Raw genomic sequence first — 20,318 nt, forward strand, 5'->3', positions numbered from 1 at the left:
ATGCCCTTATCTCCCTTACAATGAAAGCAAAAACAGCCCAACTTTTTTTCTAATGATACTGAATTAGAAATAATTTTAAAAGTTTTTTTGCTAATCACAAAACAAAATTTAAAATTCTTTAATATAACTATAAAGACCAGATGAAGAAAACACGATCTCATGATTTTCTGAAATAAATAAGTAAAATGAATAAGAATACATTGCATGGTCAGATGTCATATTTAAAAATAAATATTTTAATAAAGAATTTTTTCAATACTACATACATCAATCTTCTAGAACCCATTTTTTTCGCGGAAAAGTTCACAGAAGCTTAGTTTGGGCTTACAAACAACTTTTGTTCTACGGAAAACATTTTAAATGAGCTTAATTTTTTTGACCATTTTTCCAAAAATTGCTCATCTACAGAGGTTGAGGAACATGCCTTTCAGTACATTTTCGGTTGTAGTTAACACTGAACCAAAGCTTTATTTTTATGGAGTTTTTGTTTAAATTGACACACAAGTAACTAAGATATTTCAACTTATATGAAAAGTAAATATTGTGCATATTTTTAGAATTGTTGTCATTCTGTCGACCCCGTCTTTAGAGGGAAATATTGATATTAAGGGTGATTTTTTTGTATTGTTGACATGATTTTTTATTTGAACTAACTAACACATATCTCATTCGAATTGATATGCTAATGAATGGTTTTTGTTAAATCGTCACAATATTTTATAAAACTTCTCTGTTTTGGATCATGTTCACTTTTTGTAGTTCAAATAGAACGCCAAGCCAACAAGGTTTTTGAATAAATTTTTTCTCTTCACGTGATTAATTTTTCGGGAAATTAATATATTTAAAAAATTTTAGAACAAAAATCTTTAATGATACCTTTAAAATGTAGAAAACCTTTCCATTTTTTTTTCTTTTTTTGCAATAAATTTAAAAAAAAAAATTTTTTTTTCATATCATCTGCATTTTGAAATAAAATTATATTAATACCATGAGTCAATTCCTTTGAACTCTGGAATATTTTTGAAGAATATATAAACATAAAAATTACTCCAATAAATAGAATACACATTTTTGGTCATGTGTATAAAGTTTTTATACTCATATTTGATGGAATGATTGATGAAAACAGAGGATTCAGAACAAGGTTCTGAAAATGATTTTGCGGCTTCCACCTTGGCACAGCACTGAAGATCTTCATCGGATTTTGAATTGAATCGATCGAAGAGATGGCCAACAAAATCATATCCAACATCAGAGGCAAATCGATGCAGTCTTCCATTGCAGAGATTCGCTCTCTCTACAATTAAGTTACCGTAAACTGGGGGAACTATGATCAGCGGGGTAACTTTGATCAACATTAAATTTTTGCAGATAATCATCATTAACTAAGTTTAAAGTTAAAATATATGAAAACTGTTTACAACGTTTGAAGCCTATAAATTAAGTTACAAATAAGCTAAATTTGGTTTTTATTAGAAGATTTTTTATATTACTTCAAATGTAATTTTAAAATCTTGAAATTGATTGGTTTTTGAAGGCTCACAAACAAACATCTCTCCTGATCAAATTTAAGCATTTAGGAGCAAATGGGTTGTTTAATGTGAAAATCCCTCTTTTTTCTTGGTTTGGGTTAAGTTTAAGTGTTTTATGGTCATTTGATGATAATTTTTGGAAATTTGAAAAAATCGGTCATTTTTCCATGAAAAAGCTCGTATAGAAAAAATGGCTAAAAACCCTATCAAATGATTAAGTTTGAAGAAAAAAAGAACATGGGAATCGTGCGAGGACTCAGGGAATTGCATGAAGATAAAATTTCATTTGTTTTTGAGGCCAAAAAATATATAGAAATGTTTATAATTTTTGCCCCTAAATGTATGCAGCAACATTGTCCATCTGTTGAGTATATTTGTTTTTTAAAGAAAACGTTGGAAAATTCAATCGAGTCCAAACAAAAAATACTGTTATCGATATTTTGAGCCTTCTGTGCTAAATGGCATCAAAACAATAAATTTGAAGATGTTGAGATACGTTTAAACCAATGTGACCAAAGTTACCCCGAAACTCGAAATCTGGTTTTGTAACAAACATTTAATTATGACCACAAATGTCGTATGAATTTACTGCAATCAATGATCATGTTTGATACTCCTCACCTCAGTAAGGGTTTTAAAGCTTTTAGGTATTACGAAAAAGCAACCCCTTCCAAAATATTCAAAATGAATGAAAAAAGTGATCAAAGTTCCCCCAGTTTACGGTAGTTTTTAGGATCTAGGATTAAGTTTATATATATTTTTTGCTACAGGATATTCTCCTACATATCAAATACTTTATTGCTATAGCAAATTCAAATCAAATAAACAATGTTTAGAATTTACTGAATCAAAGAGTTGATCTGATCGTAATTGATCTGAACACTTAATTTACTTTAATAATGTAACTTAAATTTAATGATCCAAAGACTAATAAAGACATATAAAAAAATAAGAAAAAATTAAAAAAAAATAAATTGATGAAAACAGTATTCTGCTCAAACATCAACATTGATTCCAAAAATTAAATTCCGAAAACTCTATTGATATCCGAATTTCTTTTAAAGTTAAACCATGGAAAATGGCAGAATTTAATTTTCAAATCAATTGGATAATCAATATCAAAGTTCCCTTAGCTTGTAAGAATTCTGTACTTTTTTCATTCTAATAATTTATGATCAAATGTTACGCCTTTTCAGATAGGTGTTTTTTAAAAGTATTTTTTTTCTTAGCAAATTTTTTAAGGCAACAATTTTAAAATGGAATTCAGGCATTGTGAGACGAAGTTAACGCGTTTACGCTCTTCAGTTTAGAACCAAAAATAAAACGTTTACAAAATCTGTCACAGTTAAAAAAAATTGGTTGGTAGTTGTTTACAGTTTTGTAATGTCATCCTATTGTTGGGCATTAGATTTGCTAAGAGTTACATCGATTCAACACTGTTTCGTAATTTGTGAAAATGTAAATTATTCAACCCCACCCCACCGCCCCCTGAATCCTTTCAATGGCCCCCCCAAATTTCAAATTAGCGCTCACAGCAGTAGGCAGTAGGGACCACTTTAAGAAGTGTGATAAGCGATTCTGTGGTTTCGATAATTAACATTTCAACTGGATCAAAACTCGATGGGAAGATTAATCTCAAAAACCTACATCTTCCCTCCCCTCTTCCCCACCCTGTCACTCATTCTTGGGAAGGTCTTGATCAAGTATAACATATCTTTTCGAAAGTCTGTCGACATAATCCGTGTAGCAATTTTTCACTCAAGTTCCGTTGATGACTACCCGTCACAAGCGTCACATCGCTCGCAAATTGTTCGGAGCTGTTATCAGATCCTGTTATCAACTGCAACTAAAATATCATAACACTTCTCGAAATTTACTTCCACCCCTACCCGAAAAAGCTCTGATAATTGTCACAGTAAATCACTTTACTTTGTTCATCTTTGCCGGGCTCTTCTTGTGGAGGTTCTGCTGTTCATTTCGAGTGGAAAATAGAGAACCCTGTCAGGTGGTTGCTATTATCGCTACTCATCTGAGTTGTTCCGCCGTGTCTTTTCCCGTTTTCTGTGTCGCCACCCGTAAACTCGCATGCAGAAACAACCTGCGACATAGACCCTACATTCAGCTGAGCTGTACCGTTGGACTTGGATCCTTCTCACGAGAACGGAGACAGACAAACACACCTACAAGTACACATACAATCAAATAAAGGGCCAGGTGTAAACCATCACTTTTCTCACGCCTTTGCATCGAGGGATAATGGTGGTAATTTGGACAGTCGTTCGTTCGATTGTACTCATTGTAATAGAGATAAACACAACTTAACAATTCATTTGTCCATAAACTAGCTTTTGGCTAGAAATATTTTCTTAGAAACAAAACGCATGATTATTGGTCACATTTTGAGAATTAATTTTTTTTATTAACATCTTACTCCAAAATTATCTTTAAACTGTATCATCTGATTTGAACAGTTATTCGAACCTGTCTTGAATGAAAATTATTCTTTTTGATTTCGTAATTGAAAATCAAATGGCTGAACATATTTGGAAGGAATCAGATAGTTACGAGTTTGTTGATTTGAATACCTGTGAATGATTGAGTAAATGAATGTCATTTAGAAGGAAACTCTCTTTATCGACACTAAAACAACTTTGTTATGTTGTAGAAAATTTGCAGTTTGTTTTACGTTTTTAACCAATTTTCCATATTTAATGATTGATTTATGCAATAATTTATAGATAAAGGGTGTCCACGATGAAATTGCAACACACAAAATTGATTCGCAAAATTCAAGTTTTCATCCAACTGCCATCAAATTTCCAGGGATTGAAAAATAACTATTTAACTTCATTTTACCATTTTACTCGTATTTTATTTGCAGTCCATAAGCAAATGCCCTCACCTTGGCCTTAACCCCGGCTATAAGATTCTGCACAACCTGTGGATTAACCAGTTTTTGCAAATAAACCCATTCTTTCTTCAGCTCCTAGACTGTCTTCACTACCTTAGGTCGTTGAAGAAGGTGCTGCTTTATAATCGCCCAGTACTTCTCGATGGGGTGGAGCTCCGGAGTGTTGGGAGGATTGAACATTTTCGGCACGAAATTGACCTTATTGTCCGCATATCACTTCAGCACGTCCTTGGAGTAGTGACATGAGACCAAATCCAGCCAGAAAATATTTGGGACGTTGTGGGCTTTCAGGTGAGGAAGCAACCGCTTCTGGAGACACTCTTTCATGTACACCTGTCCGTTAATCGTGTCCTGGGTCACGAAAGGTGCACTCCGATTCCCGTACATGCAGATGGCTTTCCAAACCAGGAATTGCGGACATGATCCGGAACGCAGAACTTATCCTTGGTCGTGAAATACAGGTTGCCGGGGATCTGTTTGAAGCCGCCCTTCACATGTGTTTCGTCGTCCATGATGCTGCATTCAACTTTCGTCAGTGTTGAGGTACAACTTCCTGGCACGGGTTTTGGCCTTCTGGACAAAACTTCGGCTTAAGTGCAGCTTCTAAGCCACATCTCGAACGGAGGCGTTCGGGTTTCGGTTGAAGGCCCCAATTACGCGGTTGTGATTTTTGGTGTTGTAAGGAATACTTTTTCCTTCACTTCTGGTCTTCCGATCGGTGGTCAATCGTTCCTCGAACCGCTTAATCACTCGCGACACCGTGGAATTCGCGATTCCCAACGTTTTAGCGATGGAACAATGCGAGAGATCCTTGTTCTCGTGATGAATGCGCATGATTTTATCACGCACGAGCTGTTATTTCGACTTCAAACTTTAAAACTTGCAGGATGTAAACAACGCACTATGAACAAAATTCACCCAAATTTGCATTGAATTGTACCCAACGGTTCAAAAATTATAGCAATTTCATAGTGTGGCAATTTCATCGTGGACACCCTTTACCGACTTATCCTTTTAAAGTCCTTTAAGACTACTATTAAATTATGTTTCTGAAAAACTAACTTAAAACATGTGTTTTATTCACTTTTTTTCTCATAGCCAGATTTAATAGGGGCAAAAGTGAGTAACCGTACGAGAAAAAGTGATAAATTCATCAAAACGCAAATGGAAAAGAGATCAAAACGTATCGTTTATACTATAAATAGTTGAAAACTTTTGAATCAAGCATCGAGTATGACCGCTAGACCACAGCAAACTTTGTATGAAAATTTTAAATTTATAATTTTTTTCAAAACACGTTTTTTATTTTTCGCGTTTTTGACCTACTTATTTGAAAACTGTTTATGAAAATCAAAAATCCCAAAAAACTGTTTTGGAAAGCCAATCAGTTGGTTTGTTAATAGAACCTTGTAAAAATTATTTTATGAAACTATTGACATTCTTTTCGAAACTAATCGATGGATTCAGATTATTTATTTTAAATTTTTTATAACTTTTTTCATTAAATACTAAGCTTCTTCTCATGGTTGCAAAAAATTAAGCTTAAGAATAGACAAAACCAAATATGTATGAAAGCCTTCATTTCGAACTTGTTTGAGTTTCCTGGATGATCCAACATGCAATTCTTCCTCCATGAAAATTTCTGTAAAAAATTGAAACGTGTTGCGCTAATTCAAGAATCAACCAAATCATCTCACATTTCACACTGATGATGCTAAGTGACCCAAAAGGCATCGAATAAACATATGGGAGAAAAAAGTCTATTTTTGCAGCAGTCCTATGACCACCCTTGGTATTCACGAGTTCGTGTTAGCGACGCTACGTCTATAAAGTTACGTTTTTGAACACTGTAGCACACTCTCAAGTCATTTGACCTGCCTGTTGTGGGATGTTTAACAGTAGTTACTATAATTTTGAATTGAATGATTAATGGCATTTTGACGAATTATACATTCTAATAGGAAGAATATCAATTGATAGTTATCAAAATTATAGACGGATAGATTGGATAATGAAGCATGAAAGGTGTTGAAAATGAGCCAAGAGCGTGCCATGACAAAACTTTTTGCCTTCAAAGACCATTTGCCCCGCACCGTATTAATGTCTAGAAGATGCAAAGACTATAAGCCTATTTTGCATTAATCTATACAATGATACATGGATGGATCGAAGCACATGTTTTCGTACCCCGATCGGACAAAAGGAAATGTACGTCCGGCCCAAGTGAAGTTTTCTATTGCGAGTGCTGATTCGCACTTTATTAGAAGCATTATCATCACATACCAAATTTTTGTTCGGCACGGGTCAACTACTATGAAGTGGCAGATACAGATAAAGTTGCATCTACCACCACACACAATTAGGCCAAGCGGAAACTTGCAGTATGAACGAACGAAAAGATGATATGTGATCGCTCAGATAAGCTCCCCTTAACTCAGAAACGGATCTATCGATGGGTAGCCTTCTCAGATTGTTAGCCTCGCGTTCGTTACAACCGGAGTTTTTAGTTGCGAAACGTTACGGTCGATAGTCTGATAGTGGACCACCACCGATGCTATGATGACGTGTTTTTGATTATTTTTAGCCAAAGTTTTAATTTTATGGAGAGATTAATAGATGTATTTTGTGTTTGTTACTTAATTTATCAGCCTTATCGGTGAAAAGTGATGACCTTTTTAGTAAGAACATCTTAAAATTATTATACACATCGAGAGATCCGTTTTTGAGTTAAAGGAAGTTTATCTAAGCGATCACATATCATCTTTTCATTCGTTCGCACTGAAAGTTTCCGCTTGTAGGGCAAAGCGCGCTTGGCCTTCTAATATGTGGTGGTAGATGCAACTCTATCTGTTTTTTTTACAAGATGAAAATTTGACTTCAAAGCATAACTACTGGGTGATTGCTGCCGTGAGTGGGTTCGTCCCACTAAAACCACCTTGGGCTTCGTATGCCAGATATGCCCCTATGTTTCACCCTATGATATTACATCAAGGGGTAGGCTTATACATCTCACCCATTTCCTTTTTTCTATTTTAATTTTTGGTCTTTCTTCTTCCTCTTTCACCTTTTTAGTCTTTCTCCTTTTTCTCTTTCTTCTTTTCCTCTTTAGCCAACTTCGGACTGGTACAGAAAACCCCGAGACGTGTGCCGATTAGGTACCGCTTTCAAAGTAACCCGTCAAAGCATCCACTTTCGTAGGATTTCTAACACCAAAGCAACTATCCTGATGCCATACTTACCGCTGAACAGTTATTTCATACACAGTCTAGAATCCTGTCACTTGTAAAGCAACAAAAAAATAAAGAAATCAAACCTAAATTTGAGAACTGTTCCATTAAACCGGGTTATTTAATTATCACCTGTAAAAACCAATCCACAGCCAATTGGCTTTCAGAAACCATTTCAACGGTTAGCGATGACGTAGGAATCGAACTTGAAGTTGTCGATGAAGAAAGAATCCCTCGATCAGAGGTATTAATTGGATTTTTCAGAGGGAGCGCGCAAGATAGTATCGAAGAAATTCTAGATTACATTGATAGTCAGAATTCAGGGCTAAACGTTAACGCATGGCGAATTCTTGACACGTATACGATCAATCAGATACACAAGGAAATGGTTTTTGTTGTAGATGGTCAATCCATACATGCTTTAAGGGGGGGGTAGGGTCTAACACTTTCAAAAAATCGATTTTTTTATTTTTTTATTTTATTATTGTAAAACATTTCAAGAATGTTGTGTCAAATTTTCAAGTCAATTGAAGCAAAACTGTAGAAGTTATAGGCCTTTATCCCCTCCTATCTAATACTGCAAGAATGCAAGAGCAGAAACTTCAAACGCGTTTTTCTCGAAAGCACATTTTTAAAGTCCGTGGACATCGTCATTTGAAAACTACTTATCCGATTCTTTTCAAATTTGGAACATATATTCTACATATCAAATACCAGACCCCAACGTTTTTCTTTTTTGATTTTTTTTACTTTGGGGAGATTTTAGAGGTGAAAAATGGCGGATTTTTAAGCGAAAAATCGTAGTTTTTACTTCAAACAGCCATAAAAATTTCATAAAAATATTTTTAAGTTAAACAAAAACGTTGGGGTCCAGAAAAACATCTATTAAAAATATTTTGCTCCGATTGTTTTACTTCAGATGATTCTGTGCTGAGATACAGTGTCCACCGCAAATCCTGTTTTCTAAAAGGCATCCTCGAAAATGCTCCGTCACTGGCTCATTTTTCAATATTTTTCTACGAAAAAATAACTAAATGTTCTTTTAACAATCCTTTGTATAATGCAAAAAATTTGAATACATTTGTTTGAACGATAGCTCTAGAAAAAAATCGTGAAAATGGTGTTTTTTTATACCCGCTAGACCCTACCCCCCCCTTAAGACAAAGCAACTTTCAGCTGGATTTCAAATACGGAACAGCTTTTATTCGAAAAAGAGATAATCGGAAATGGCAAAGCAACAACCGCGGCACAAACTATCGCAGAAATTATCAGCGACAATACCGTTCGGATAGAAATATAAACCAGAACATACCGGAATCTGCTGACGTCTATACAGCATCGATGAATAATAATCCATATGAGCAACAAGCTTCTGAATACACCAACTACCGTACAAACTTAAGGATGAATTCAAACTCAGCTGGGCAATATAAAAACAACTATCCTGCACCAAGAAGCACAAATAACGACTGAAACATATTTCAAGCTACAAAAGTCGAATACAGAAATATAATTCCACATGCTGCGACAATGGTCCAGCCTACAAACGGTTCACAAGCCTGGACCAATTCTTCAGGGCGAAAGGAAACGCCTGATAATCCTTTGGAAGCTGTAATCAATTGTTCTAAAGATGATTAAGTTTATTCAAGCTAATATTCACCACGCAAAAGCAGCTAGTTCGCTGCTTTGCAAAACTTTTTCCAAAAATAAATCTGATGTTGCACTTATACAAGAACCTTGGGCGCACAATAACAAAATATTAGGAATCACAACAAGCAATGGTAAGTTGTTATATGATTCACAAGAGAACAATCCAAGAGCGGCTGTTCTAGTGAACAAAAATCTTAATTTTTTTCCCATCACAGAATTTGTCAAACGAGACATCGTGGCCATCCTTCTAGATACGCCAACACCTAAGGGGAAAACCGAAATAGTAGTGGCCTCTGCTTACTTTCCGGGCGATGTCGATGATGCACCTCCTGTAATAGTAGAATCCCTGGTGGCGTACTGCAATTTACACAATAAATCGTTCATAATAGGATGTGATGCAAATGCTCATCATACAGTTTGGAATAGTTCTGATATCAATGAACGGGGAGAACGACTCCTTGAGTTTATAACAATTAATAATATACAATTATGTAATAAAGGTTCTGCGCCCACTTTTAGAAACGCTGTAAGAGAAGAAGTTCTTGATCTGACCTTATGCAGTCCTTCGTTGTCAGAGAATATTCAATACTGGACTGTATCTAAAGAAATATCACTTTCTGATCACAATCATATTCTTTTTGAATTGAATGCTCAAAAAAACCAATTGGAACAGTACAGAGATCCACGTAAAACAAAATGGGACTTGTACCTATCAAACTTATTACAAGGAGAACCTCAAGCTCCAAGCGAAATTAAAACTTGTCACGAATTGGAAGCGGCAGCACAACTGTTGTCAAGTAGAATCTCAGAAGCCTTTAAAGCAAGTTGCCCTGTTAGACAACGCAACACGCACAGGGATGTTCCCTGGTGGAATAGAGAATTAGAAAAATTGAGGAAAAAAGCAAGAAAACTTTTTAACAAAGCAAAAATAACGTCTCAGTGGGATATTTACAGAAAAGCATTAACTGATTATAACAAGGAAATTCGTAAATCTAAACGCACACACTGGAAGTACACCTGTGAAAATATCGAGAATACTTGCGAAGTATCCAGGCTTCAAAAAGTTCTTTCTAAAGATCACTGTAATGGTTTGGGTACTATTAAACTTGCTGACGGCACTTATACCAAATCCGTAGAAGAAACTCTGAAAGTTTTGATGCAAACTCACTTTCCTCAATCGATAGAATCTGCTGTATCAGGGTCAAATGGTCCTGAACCGGCAGTAAACGAATTCGAGTCGGAAGGAACCGTAGACAGCCAAATATCAACAATAGGCAAAATAATTACTAAAGGGCGCCTCGAATGGGCCATTTCTACACTAGAACCATATAAATCTCCTGGGAAAGATGGGATCTTCCCGGTTTTGATTCAAAAAGGCTATTCCAAGACTAATAAAGATTCTAACAGCAAGTCTAACTCTTGGATACATACCAAAATTGTGGCAAGAAGTGAAAGTTATATTTATACCCAAAACTAATAAAAAAGACAAAACATCACCAAAATCTTTTAGACCGATAAGCCTTTCATCGACATTTTTGAAAATAACAGAAAAGCTGCTAGATGAATTTATTAAATCAAAATATTTAGTAGCATCTCCTCTCAATAAATATCAGTTTGCCTATCAAGCAGGAAAATCTACTGTAACTGCTCTACACACACTTGTTACAAAAATTGAAAAGTCAATAGAATCAAAAGAAGTAGCACTTGCGGCATTTCTCGACATAGAAGGAGCTTTTGATAACGCCTCCCATAAATCAATGAAAAGGGCTATGACAAATCGTGGTTTTGATTTATCTGTTACAAAATGGATCAGTACAATGTTATCGAACCGGAAAATTACAGCCACCTTGGGTTGCTCTTCAGTATCAATTAAAGCAACCAAAGGATGTCCTCAAGGCGGGGTACTGTCACCGCTTTTATGGTCTTTGATAGTAGACGACTTAATATCGGGTTTAGAAAACAAAGGTTACGAAGTAATTGGCTTTGCGGATGATATAGTGATTCTTGTTCGAGGAAAATTTCCCGAAGTTTTAATGAATAGAATGCAAGGAGCATTGCAATACGTAACAAAATGGTGTGATCAAGAAGAACTTACAGTTAACCCTTCTAAAACAACAATCATTCCTTTTACAAGGAAAACCAAGCTAGATTTGGGGACTTTAAAACTGAACGAACAATCTTTAAATCTCCATTCAGAAACTAAATTTTTAGGTATTGTGCTTGATAAAAAGCTTAATTGGAATGCTCACATAAAACATACAATTGAAAAAGCTACTAAGGCCTTGTGGATCAGCAAACAAACTTTTGGTAAAAAATGGGGATTAAAACCGAGGATGATACATTGGATATACTCGGCTATTGTGAAACCAAGAATTACCTATGCAGCTCTGGTGTGGTGGCCTAAAACAGAAGAAAAGACCACACAAAAACTTTTTGACAAACTTCACAGAACTATACTCTTATGCATAACAGGTGCTATGCATAGTACACCAACAAAATCCATGGAAGCGATGCTGTGGCTCCTACCTATTCATCAATGCGTACAACTTGAGGCAAAAAAACAACTTCTAAGGCTAGAAAACAACAAACTACTAATTGAGGGAGCCAACAGAGGACACTCAAAAATTCTCGACAAATACAAAATAAATCCAATCATTTGCTGTAATCAGGATTGGACATTAGTTAAACCAATCTTCAATCATTCATTCAGGGTTTTAGAACCTAATCGTAGTACATGGCACTCAGGTGGTCCCGAATTGCGAGCTGGATCCCTTTTATTCTATACTGATGGATCAAAAATGGATGATGCAGCTGGCGCAGGAATAACAGGTCCAGGTGCAAACATTTCTATACCAATGGGAAAGTGGGTGACAGTGTTTCAAGCCGAACTTTTCACCATTCTCATATGTTCAAACCTATGTTTGGAAAGAAACTACAGGTATGCAAATATAGTAATTTTTTCAGATAGTCAAGCAGCACTTAAATCTTTAAAGTCAATGAAATGTTCATCAAAATTAGTTTGGGAATGTATTGAGGCACTTGAAAAACTTGCTCAAAATAATTCAGTTACTTTATATTGGGTACCAGGACACTGTGGAGTTGAGGGTAATGAAAAAGCTGACATGCTAGCTAGACAGGGCTCCTCAACACCGCTTTTAGGTCCTGAACCCTTCTGCGGCGTCTCTCGCTGCTTTCTAAAAATGGAATTCAAAAATATTGAAAAACGAATGGTTGAAACAAACTGGAAGAACATTTTAGGAGCAAGACAATCAAAGCGTTTGATTGTTCCTAATGTTTACAAATCGAAAAAAATTCTAGCATTATCTAAAAAAGACCTAAAAACATTTACAGGACTAATAACAGGACACTGTGAATGTCTTTATCACTTAAAACTAATAGGCAAGAGTCATTCAGACGTATGCCGATTTTGCAGGGCTGAGAAGGAATCATCTGAGCATCTTCTGTGTGATTGCCCTTGTCTTATATCAAAAAGAACAAAACTACTCGGAAAAGGTATATTAGATCCTTCCGAAATATATTCTATAAGTTCCAAGAAGGTTGTCAACTTCATTCGTGTAGTTCTTCCAGATTGGGAAAATGCTAAACTACAAGAAAGTGACACTGTTGAAATCAATCAGAGTGATCTATCTTGATTAGCCACATTAAACAGGGGACAAACCACAAAAGATCTAACATCTGGTCGCAGTGGCAGGAACCCAACAAGGAAAAAAAAAAAAACACCAAAGCATGGTCGATTGAGAAATTACCAAGCTAGAATACGATTACGACCACCCCGAATGTATCTCCGCTTACTTTTGCTGCAGAGAAGATCGTTGCTAAGTACGTGAGACCTGTGATGATAATGCTTTCAATGAATTCTACCCGCTCATTTTCAGCATATTTAATTTCTTTTAACTTTCTATCCGTCCATAAAATTTCATGATTTCCAGATGTCCCTACTAAAAAAGACATCTTTTATCACCAAGAAGCCCAATAAACTAAGTAACACAAAATACGGTGATTTATGTTTTCATAACATTATAGAGAACAATAGAATCAGCTTACACATCCTATAACGTTTAAATTGTTGCTTATGCGTTCAGTTCGTTGTGCCTATTTAATTTACCAACAGATTAGAATTTGAATGCAGGTGAATTTGTCTATCTATGTGAGGAAAAAAGAGAATAAAGAATGGAATATCATCTGAGTAACTAAGTTAAATTATAAAATGATCTTATCAACCGTTAATTTGTAAACCAGGGCAGTGTATTTTTTTTCTAAATCTAAATCTAAAGCGACATGAAGCTTATTTGAGCTGCCAATCCCCTAGGAGCTCCCTCAAAAATATGTTTCACAGCAAAAACATAAAAATACGGAATCTTGTTTTATAGTATCGTAATCCGTTAATTCTCGGTAAATAAATGCTTTGCTTTGTAGTATTGTTGTCTATCAGGCTTAAACTTCCCCACGCCAACAAAACCTCCTGGAGATGAGTCCCCGGAGAAACGGAATAATGCTTCAGACACCACTCCAAGTTGACTGCCGTGTGAAATATCAACACGATTTGTGGCGCCATCTTTCTTTTTTTCCCTCTTGGCTGGCTGGAGTGTGTTTGCGGAACTGGCTGGCGTTTTGCTCCTAGCTCGACCAGCTCAGTTCAGCTCAATCACAAACACACTCCCATTCACACAAACAGATAAACAACAATGAAAGAGCTTCGCCAACGAAATGCACTTACCTGTATACTTGGCCACCCCCTTGAAGGTGATGTCGTCCACTATGACCGGTTCCGAGCGACCTTTTGCATTTGCCGCAAACAGAATGATCCGGTACGATGTGCCCGGCTCGAGATTATCTAGGAAAAATTGCACCGGCGGATGCTGCTCGGTTGCGATGAGAGATAGAGACAGGGAGATAAAAGGAAACATTTAAGTGATCAGTGCGAGTCGGTTGGTGACAAGTTCTCGGAAGAAATTAGGAAAGTGACTTTGAGAAATGCGGTGACAGGCTGCAGCACTTTTCGCCGAGTGCACTACCATAAATTGGATTATTTTAATTTTGCAGCCTTTCCGCTACATTTTTAACTGACACCTGGCGAATGAAAAAAAAAAAACGGAAGGAAAAAACCGGGTGCAGATTTGGGTTTTTTGCTTCTTACCTGTAGGCTTAGATTACGAACTAATCTAAGCGTCGGAACTTCCACCAGCTCGAGCAGAAATATTTGGGGCAGGCCCCCGTCAAAGCCCTCGATGCATTCGATGTGTAGCGAGTCCGATGATTGGTTCGATATTGTGCAGTTTTGAAGCGCGAACGGCCGGCCTGTGGGAGTTTTTGTGAAATAAAAACTAATGTGTAACATTCCATTCGCAAACATATTTGTTGTTACATTTTTTCCCAAGACTCATTTAATTTCCATTGGATTTGATGTTGTTTGATATATTCAGTTATCAAGAAAAACATAAAATTTGTAGTTCCTTATACAAAACAAACACAGGAACATGACAAATCACACACAAGAAAGATTCCGTGGTCCTATTTCCAGTTGTTTTTTCCTCTCCTATTCTAAAACCACCATCATCGAGGTTAGCGCTTCAGTGAAACACTTAAGCTTGGGTGTAGTAAAATTGCGTTTGATGTTTTCATTAGAACGAATCTGGGCTCTGTTGGCCCATGCAGGACCCCGGAACTGCTCGTTTAAAGGACCACAGAAACCATGACAAAACCACCACCATGCGGATGGCCACCGAGGTGAGGGAGGGCTCCGGTAGACTCTACTGGCACCGATGATGGGAAACTTACATCGTCGTCGTCATGATGCTAACCGCTCATTGAAGGCCAATCCTGTCGTCATCAGTTGACTCCTGGGAGTTTCAAGAATTTTGACCGATTTTCACAAGTGAACTTAACTCGATTAGCACTGGGGCGACCTTAACACGAACCTAGTCAAGCACGTGAATCACTTCCGAAAAAGCTATTCAATCAGGTTTACGACAAAACTGACAACAAAAACTAAATTCCAAGAATATGACAGCCTTCCAGTTATTTTTCATCTGGATTGCATCTATTTTCGGTGGTTAAATTCTTGTATAAATTAGACCCAAATCGGTAACTTGCAGAGGTTGCTTGAATAGCTTAAAAAATCGAAAGTAGAAGTGATATTAACAAAACTTATACACCAATCTGTATCAAACATGATGAAGAATGAAATCATATTAATTTTTTTTCCTATGTTTATTTAAACTCATGGGTTAAACGCTAAACAACACGTCATCGGATTTTATGCAGAGGAAGGTCGGGTAGGATGGACACTGCAGTAAAAATCTTTAGAAAATTACAATGTTTTGCAAAAATCTAATGATGCGAATGTGTTCGCCTTAGTGTATCAACACGGTCGAGACCATTTGTTTATGTACCTACATCAAGCAAGGTCTCATAAAAGTGAACAAAACAAATAAAAACTGTGAAGATTCTTTATTTGGTGTAATATTCTCTTCCCACAAAACAGTTCATAATTCGAAACATATTCGAAAAATTCAACCGTTTTCAAAAGTGGAGTGTTTATTATTTAGGCTTCTCTTGAGCCATCTGGAGGAAAATCAGTGAATTTCGGTCAAAGGGCTTCAGTAACAAAAGTTTTGAAAAAAAAGTTGCTAAGACGGATAAAACGGACAACTCAAGGTCGGGTATAATGGACACATAAGTTTCTCCAGGTATTTCAAATTTTTCATTGGTTTGATCCACCATACGTCTTCAAAAGACCTTGACAAGATCAATTGTCGGTTGAAAAGCACTCAGCATGTCAAATAGGTCATAAAAGCTGTAGAAAATGGATTACAGGTGAAGACAGTGCCTCTAAAATACTGAATTCCAAAAACAACGCTGTTTCGCTTCTGAACTCGGACCAGTTGGTTCCATTTTGGTTTAAAAACGTTCTCACCCAGCAAACATTTTTGTAGGTTTATCTGCCTCAAGCGATAAGAGTGTACGAATTGGACGCTATTCGACATCTTATTCATACTTACTGAAAGAATGCAAGAGAGTACAAGTTTTTTCACTCAACGCATGCGAACGTTTACCAGCGACACGATGCTCCTGTCATTGGGCAATTCTTGCAAGAACACCATCTGATTTTTAGCAATCTGGTTGCACTGCTGGTCGCAGAGAAAACATCAAAGCTGTTCTCTACCTTGATCCACGCAGGAGAAAAAAAAAGGAACGAAATTGTCTTCAAAATCTGCAAACATGGCGGACTTTTTATCATATCCAATTTAAATCAGTTTAGCCGTCTTCGAGTAACGATTTTTACGACCTTTTACTTGCGTCAGTTGGAATTTCGATTCGCAGTAACGTCCTTGATGACTTGAGTTATCATTTTGAATTCGATATTATGTTTGCTGGGCAAATACTTCACTCACAAAAGTATGTAGATACTCTACAGCTATTTTTCCGACAAAATATTCCTTTTCTACGCAGTGTCCGTTTTACACGAACATTTTTGAAAAGTGTAATTTGCCAGCATGTTTTAGATGGCTATTAAAACAGTCTCAATGAAGGAAATTTACTAATTTCAATGGTTAATGCAAATGTTTTTCTATTGCGATTCTATCCTACACAGTATTTTTTTCCCTCGATTTCCAGCAAAAAATGCTGAAAACGTTCAGAAGTCAATTTTTTTGCTGGAAACCAGCAAACATTCTCCGTTTTGCTGATTTTTCCAGCACTTGATAAGCATTGCTGAAAAACCAGCAATCGATTTGTCAAACTTGGATTTTTTTGTTTTTGTCAGTATTTGATGGCGGTGTTGCAAGGTAAAATTCTTATTGACGAAAATTTTTGTGAAAATACAGGGTCCGGCAATTGAACTGCTACATTACTTCAACAGTAATTATTTCGTTGCACACGAAACAGTATTGAACGACCCCTCCTCGCTTTGTTTACATTTAGTCTACACGCTCTTTTATTTTAACTCAAAATTGAGTACGACCGAGGTTCAAAACATAGTTCGATTATCTGAACTTAAAGTTAAGTACCCTTTTTCCTCCTTGCGATGGTTCATAACGGAGTTCGAACTGCGAACTCAAAATTGATCCTTTTTTTCCTTCGGGCGAGGGAGCAAAGCTGAGTTCGACCTTATGAATTAAAAATTAAACACTTGGCGAGTTCAGTTCGAACCAGAACAGAAACCAACGAACACGTCGCAAAAATTGGTCGTTCCGGAACAATTACCGAAAGACTATGAAGGAACTTCATAATGGAATGCATGTTCACAGTGTCAACGTAAAATTCTGTCCGTCATTGTCACCCTACGGTGAGCGGCTTGGAATGTCCGGAAACTTCCGGATGTTGTTTACTTCCCGTAGGAAGTAACATCCGGAAGTTTTCTTGGACCGGGAGTGTCAAAACTTTCCACCGCTCTGTAATTGCAATGTATTGTACCGGAGCAGCAACATCCGGGTACAACAAATTTTAATCATCCTTTAATTTCCTGAAAATCAGCTACCCTCGAAAAAAAGGATAAATTCGAGTTCGGCAGCCGAACTTAGTATTGAGTATGCCTATCAGAACTTAGTTTTGCTATTGCCCAGACAAACTCAAAGTTGAGGGATGCCACTGAAGTGCTGTTTTGAACCAAAACTACTTAATTTTGAGATTAAAAAAAGAGCTATCATTGGAAGTAAGTGTTGGTTTTGGTATCAGGTGTTATCCGGAAAAATGGATCTCGAACATGAACGTAGTGCTGTGGTTGCCTTGTTCCTAGCTGGCAAACGGCAGAAGGACATAGTTCGTGAGCTGTCCGATATAAGTGTGTGTAGAAGTTTTGTATACCGTACAGTTGAAAGATACCTGGAGACCGGAAGTGCCAAAAAATGGTATGGTGGGGGACGCCGACCTACTTTGGTGACACCTATCATGACGAAGATCGTCAAGAAGCGCCTTAAGAGAAATCCTCGTCCTCGTGGCAGAGGATCTCAACATATCGGATCGAAGTCTCCGTCGAATTCTGAAAGATAAACTTCAGACCAAACCCTACAAGATCCAAAAGGTACAAGTTCTAACGGTGAAGCAGAAACAAGAACAGGTAAAAAGAGCGAAAGCGCTGCTGAAGAGGGCTGCGGAAGGAAGGTTGAAGAATATCGTGTTTACCGACGAAAACGTCTTCACCGTACATCAGTTCGTGAATAAGCAGAACGACAGAGTTTGGTTGTCAGACAGATAACGAAGCTATGCCCTTGCTGACGGCCACCCGGCAACAGAAACCAGCATCGGTGATGGTTTGGGCCGGAATCACCCGTGATGGCCGGACTCCGCTGATTTTTGTCCCTGAAGGAGTGAAGATCAACCAAAGTACATATCGGGAACTAGTTCTACAGAATGTCGTCGAACCGAGGGCACGTCGTTATTTTGGTTCCAGGGATTGGGTTTTCCAGCAGGACTCGGCGCCGGCTCACAAAGCGAAGAAAACCCAACTATGGATTGCGCAACATTTTCCAGGGTTCATTTCAAGCTCCGAGTGGCCGGCGAGTGCGCCGGACTTGAACCCTATGGACTTCGCTGTTTGGAGAATGTTAGAGGCCGAAGTCTGCTCTAAGAAACATGAAGGAGTGGAGGTCCTGAAGCGACATCTCGTGGCAGCCTGGGATAAAATACAACAAGAACATCTGCGGGCCTTATACGATGCGTTCCTCGACCGTCTGCGGCGAGTGATTATACTCAAGGGCGAACAAGTCAAACTTTCGGTTTTTAAGAGAAATTTAATGAATTTGAAATTAAAAGTTGTTGTTTTGATCAATTTATATGTTTATTTCAATGTAGCACTTCAATTGCCGGACCCTGTAATATTAACCTTTGGCTTCCTGCACATTCTAGTGATGAAGCAATCAAACCAAGGGTAGAGGATGATCGGGACTTGGTGCACCGTGGCCATTCCTCCGGCGGATATTATTTTATTTTGATGTAAAACTTCGATAAATGCGTCGCTTTAGAAAAAAAAGGATGAAACCAATTTTCATTAATGGTGAGGAATTAATAGTATTGAATAAAGTAATTGAAATTTAGAATCAATTTAAAATCCAATAATTTCGGATTGTTTTTGAAAAAAATTGCTTTTATCCAGCAATTGAGAATGCTGATTTCCAGCTCTGAAGATTGCTGGTTTTCCTGCAAATGAGTTTACTGATCGTTTCCAGCAATTCATAATGCTGGAAATTTTGATGGAAAACCAGCAAAATTTTGCTGGTTTCAGCATAAAAAAAATTGCTGTGAGGGGGGTTCGTCTTACCCGACTTCCGCCTGCATTGTTTCTTTATTTCGGGACAATATGGCGCATCTAACACAATAATATTTTTCATAAACTAGTATATATTAGAAAGTGTAATGTTGGAGCTTCCAAGTCAACCATTTTTACAAAAAAAAATGTTGTTTTGGCTGATAAAACGAAAGTTTAGCTCAAGGTGTATGGCGATCGTCAGTCGAAGTCGTTATCTGAAGTTCCGGAAATTCTATAATTCATCATAATTACAAGTCTGTGATATCCATAAAAAAATCCGTTTATCACAACTTCACTTGAATTATTTTTCCTAATTGGAAGCAAACACTTTCTAGCCAATTTGGTCCAATGCTAAAGTAATCAGCATGAATCTTTAGTATCTTCTCACGAATTTTTTTGTCGAAACGTCAAGAGAGAAAATCAACATATTCATAATGCAAACTAGATGCTATTCCTTGACCTTTTGTGAAATTCTATAAATGCGGTACATGAGGTTTAATTATCTTTTTTTAACCATTTAACCATTATTGAGTCTAATTTTGCTAAATCGTCGCTAGAATCATTATTTTACGTTTGACTCTCAGTCTTTAGGTTCCTTTATCGGGTCACATAATTTCTGCATCAAGATCGCTCAACAAACCTGAATTCAAACTTTTCCTTTTCCTAGATGTTGAACTTCATAAAACTTCACTAAACTTTAAGCGTTTCTAAGACTTTTTTTCTCAAAAGAT

At 36.9% G+C, this 20,318-nt stretch overlaps 1 protein-coding gene across 1 annotated transcript in view; it reads right to left on the reverse strand.

The window, feature by feature from the left end:
• Window positions 1-20,318, reverse strand: part of LOC129739534 (titin) — a 513,907-nt gene that overhangs the window by 57,799 nt on the left and 435,790 nt on the right. Inside the window, exons 13-14 of the mRNA XM_055731016.1 lie at window positions 14,479-14,639; window positions 14,059-14,200 (exon numbers count right to left, since the gene is read on the reverse strand). Of these exons, the coding sequence (XP_055586991.1) occupies window positions 14,059-14,200; window positions 14,479-14,639 (303 nt within the window). The remainder of the gene's footprint in view (window positions 1-14,058; window positions 14,201-14,478; window positions 14,640-20,318) is intronic.

The sequence above is a fragment of the Uranotaenia lowii genome, chromosome 1 (assembly GCF_029784155.1).
Source record: "Uranotaenia lowii strain MFRU-FL chromosome 1, ASM2978415v1, whole genome shotgun sequence".
NCBI lineage: Eukaryota > Metazoa > Arthropoda > Insecta > Diptera > Culicidae > Uranotaenia > Uranotaenia lowii.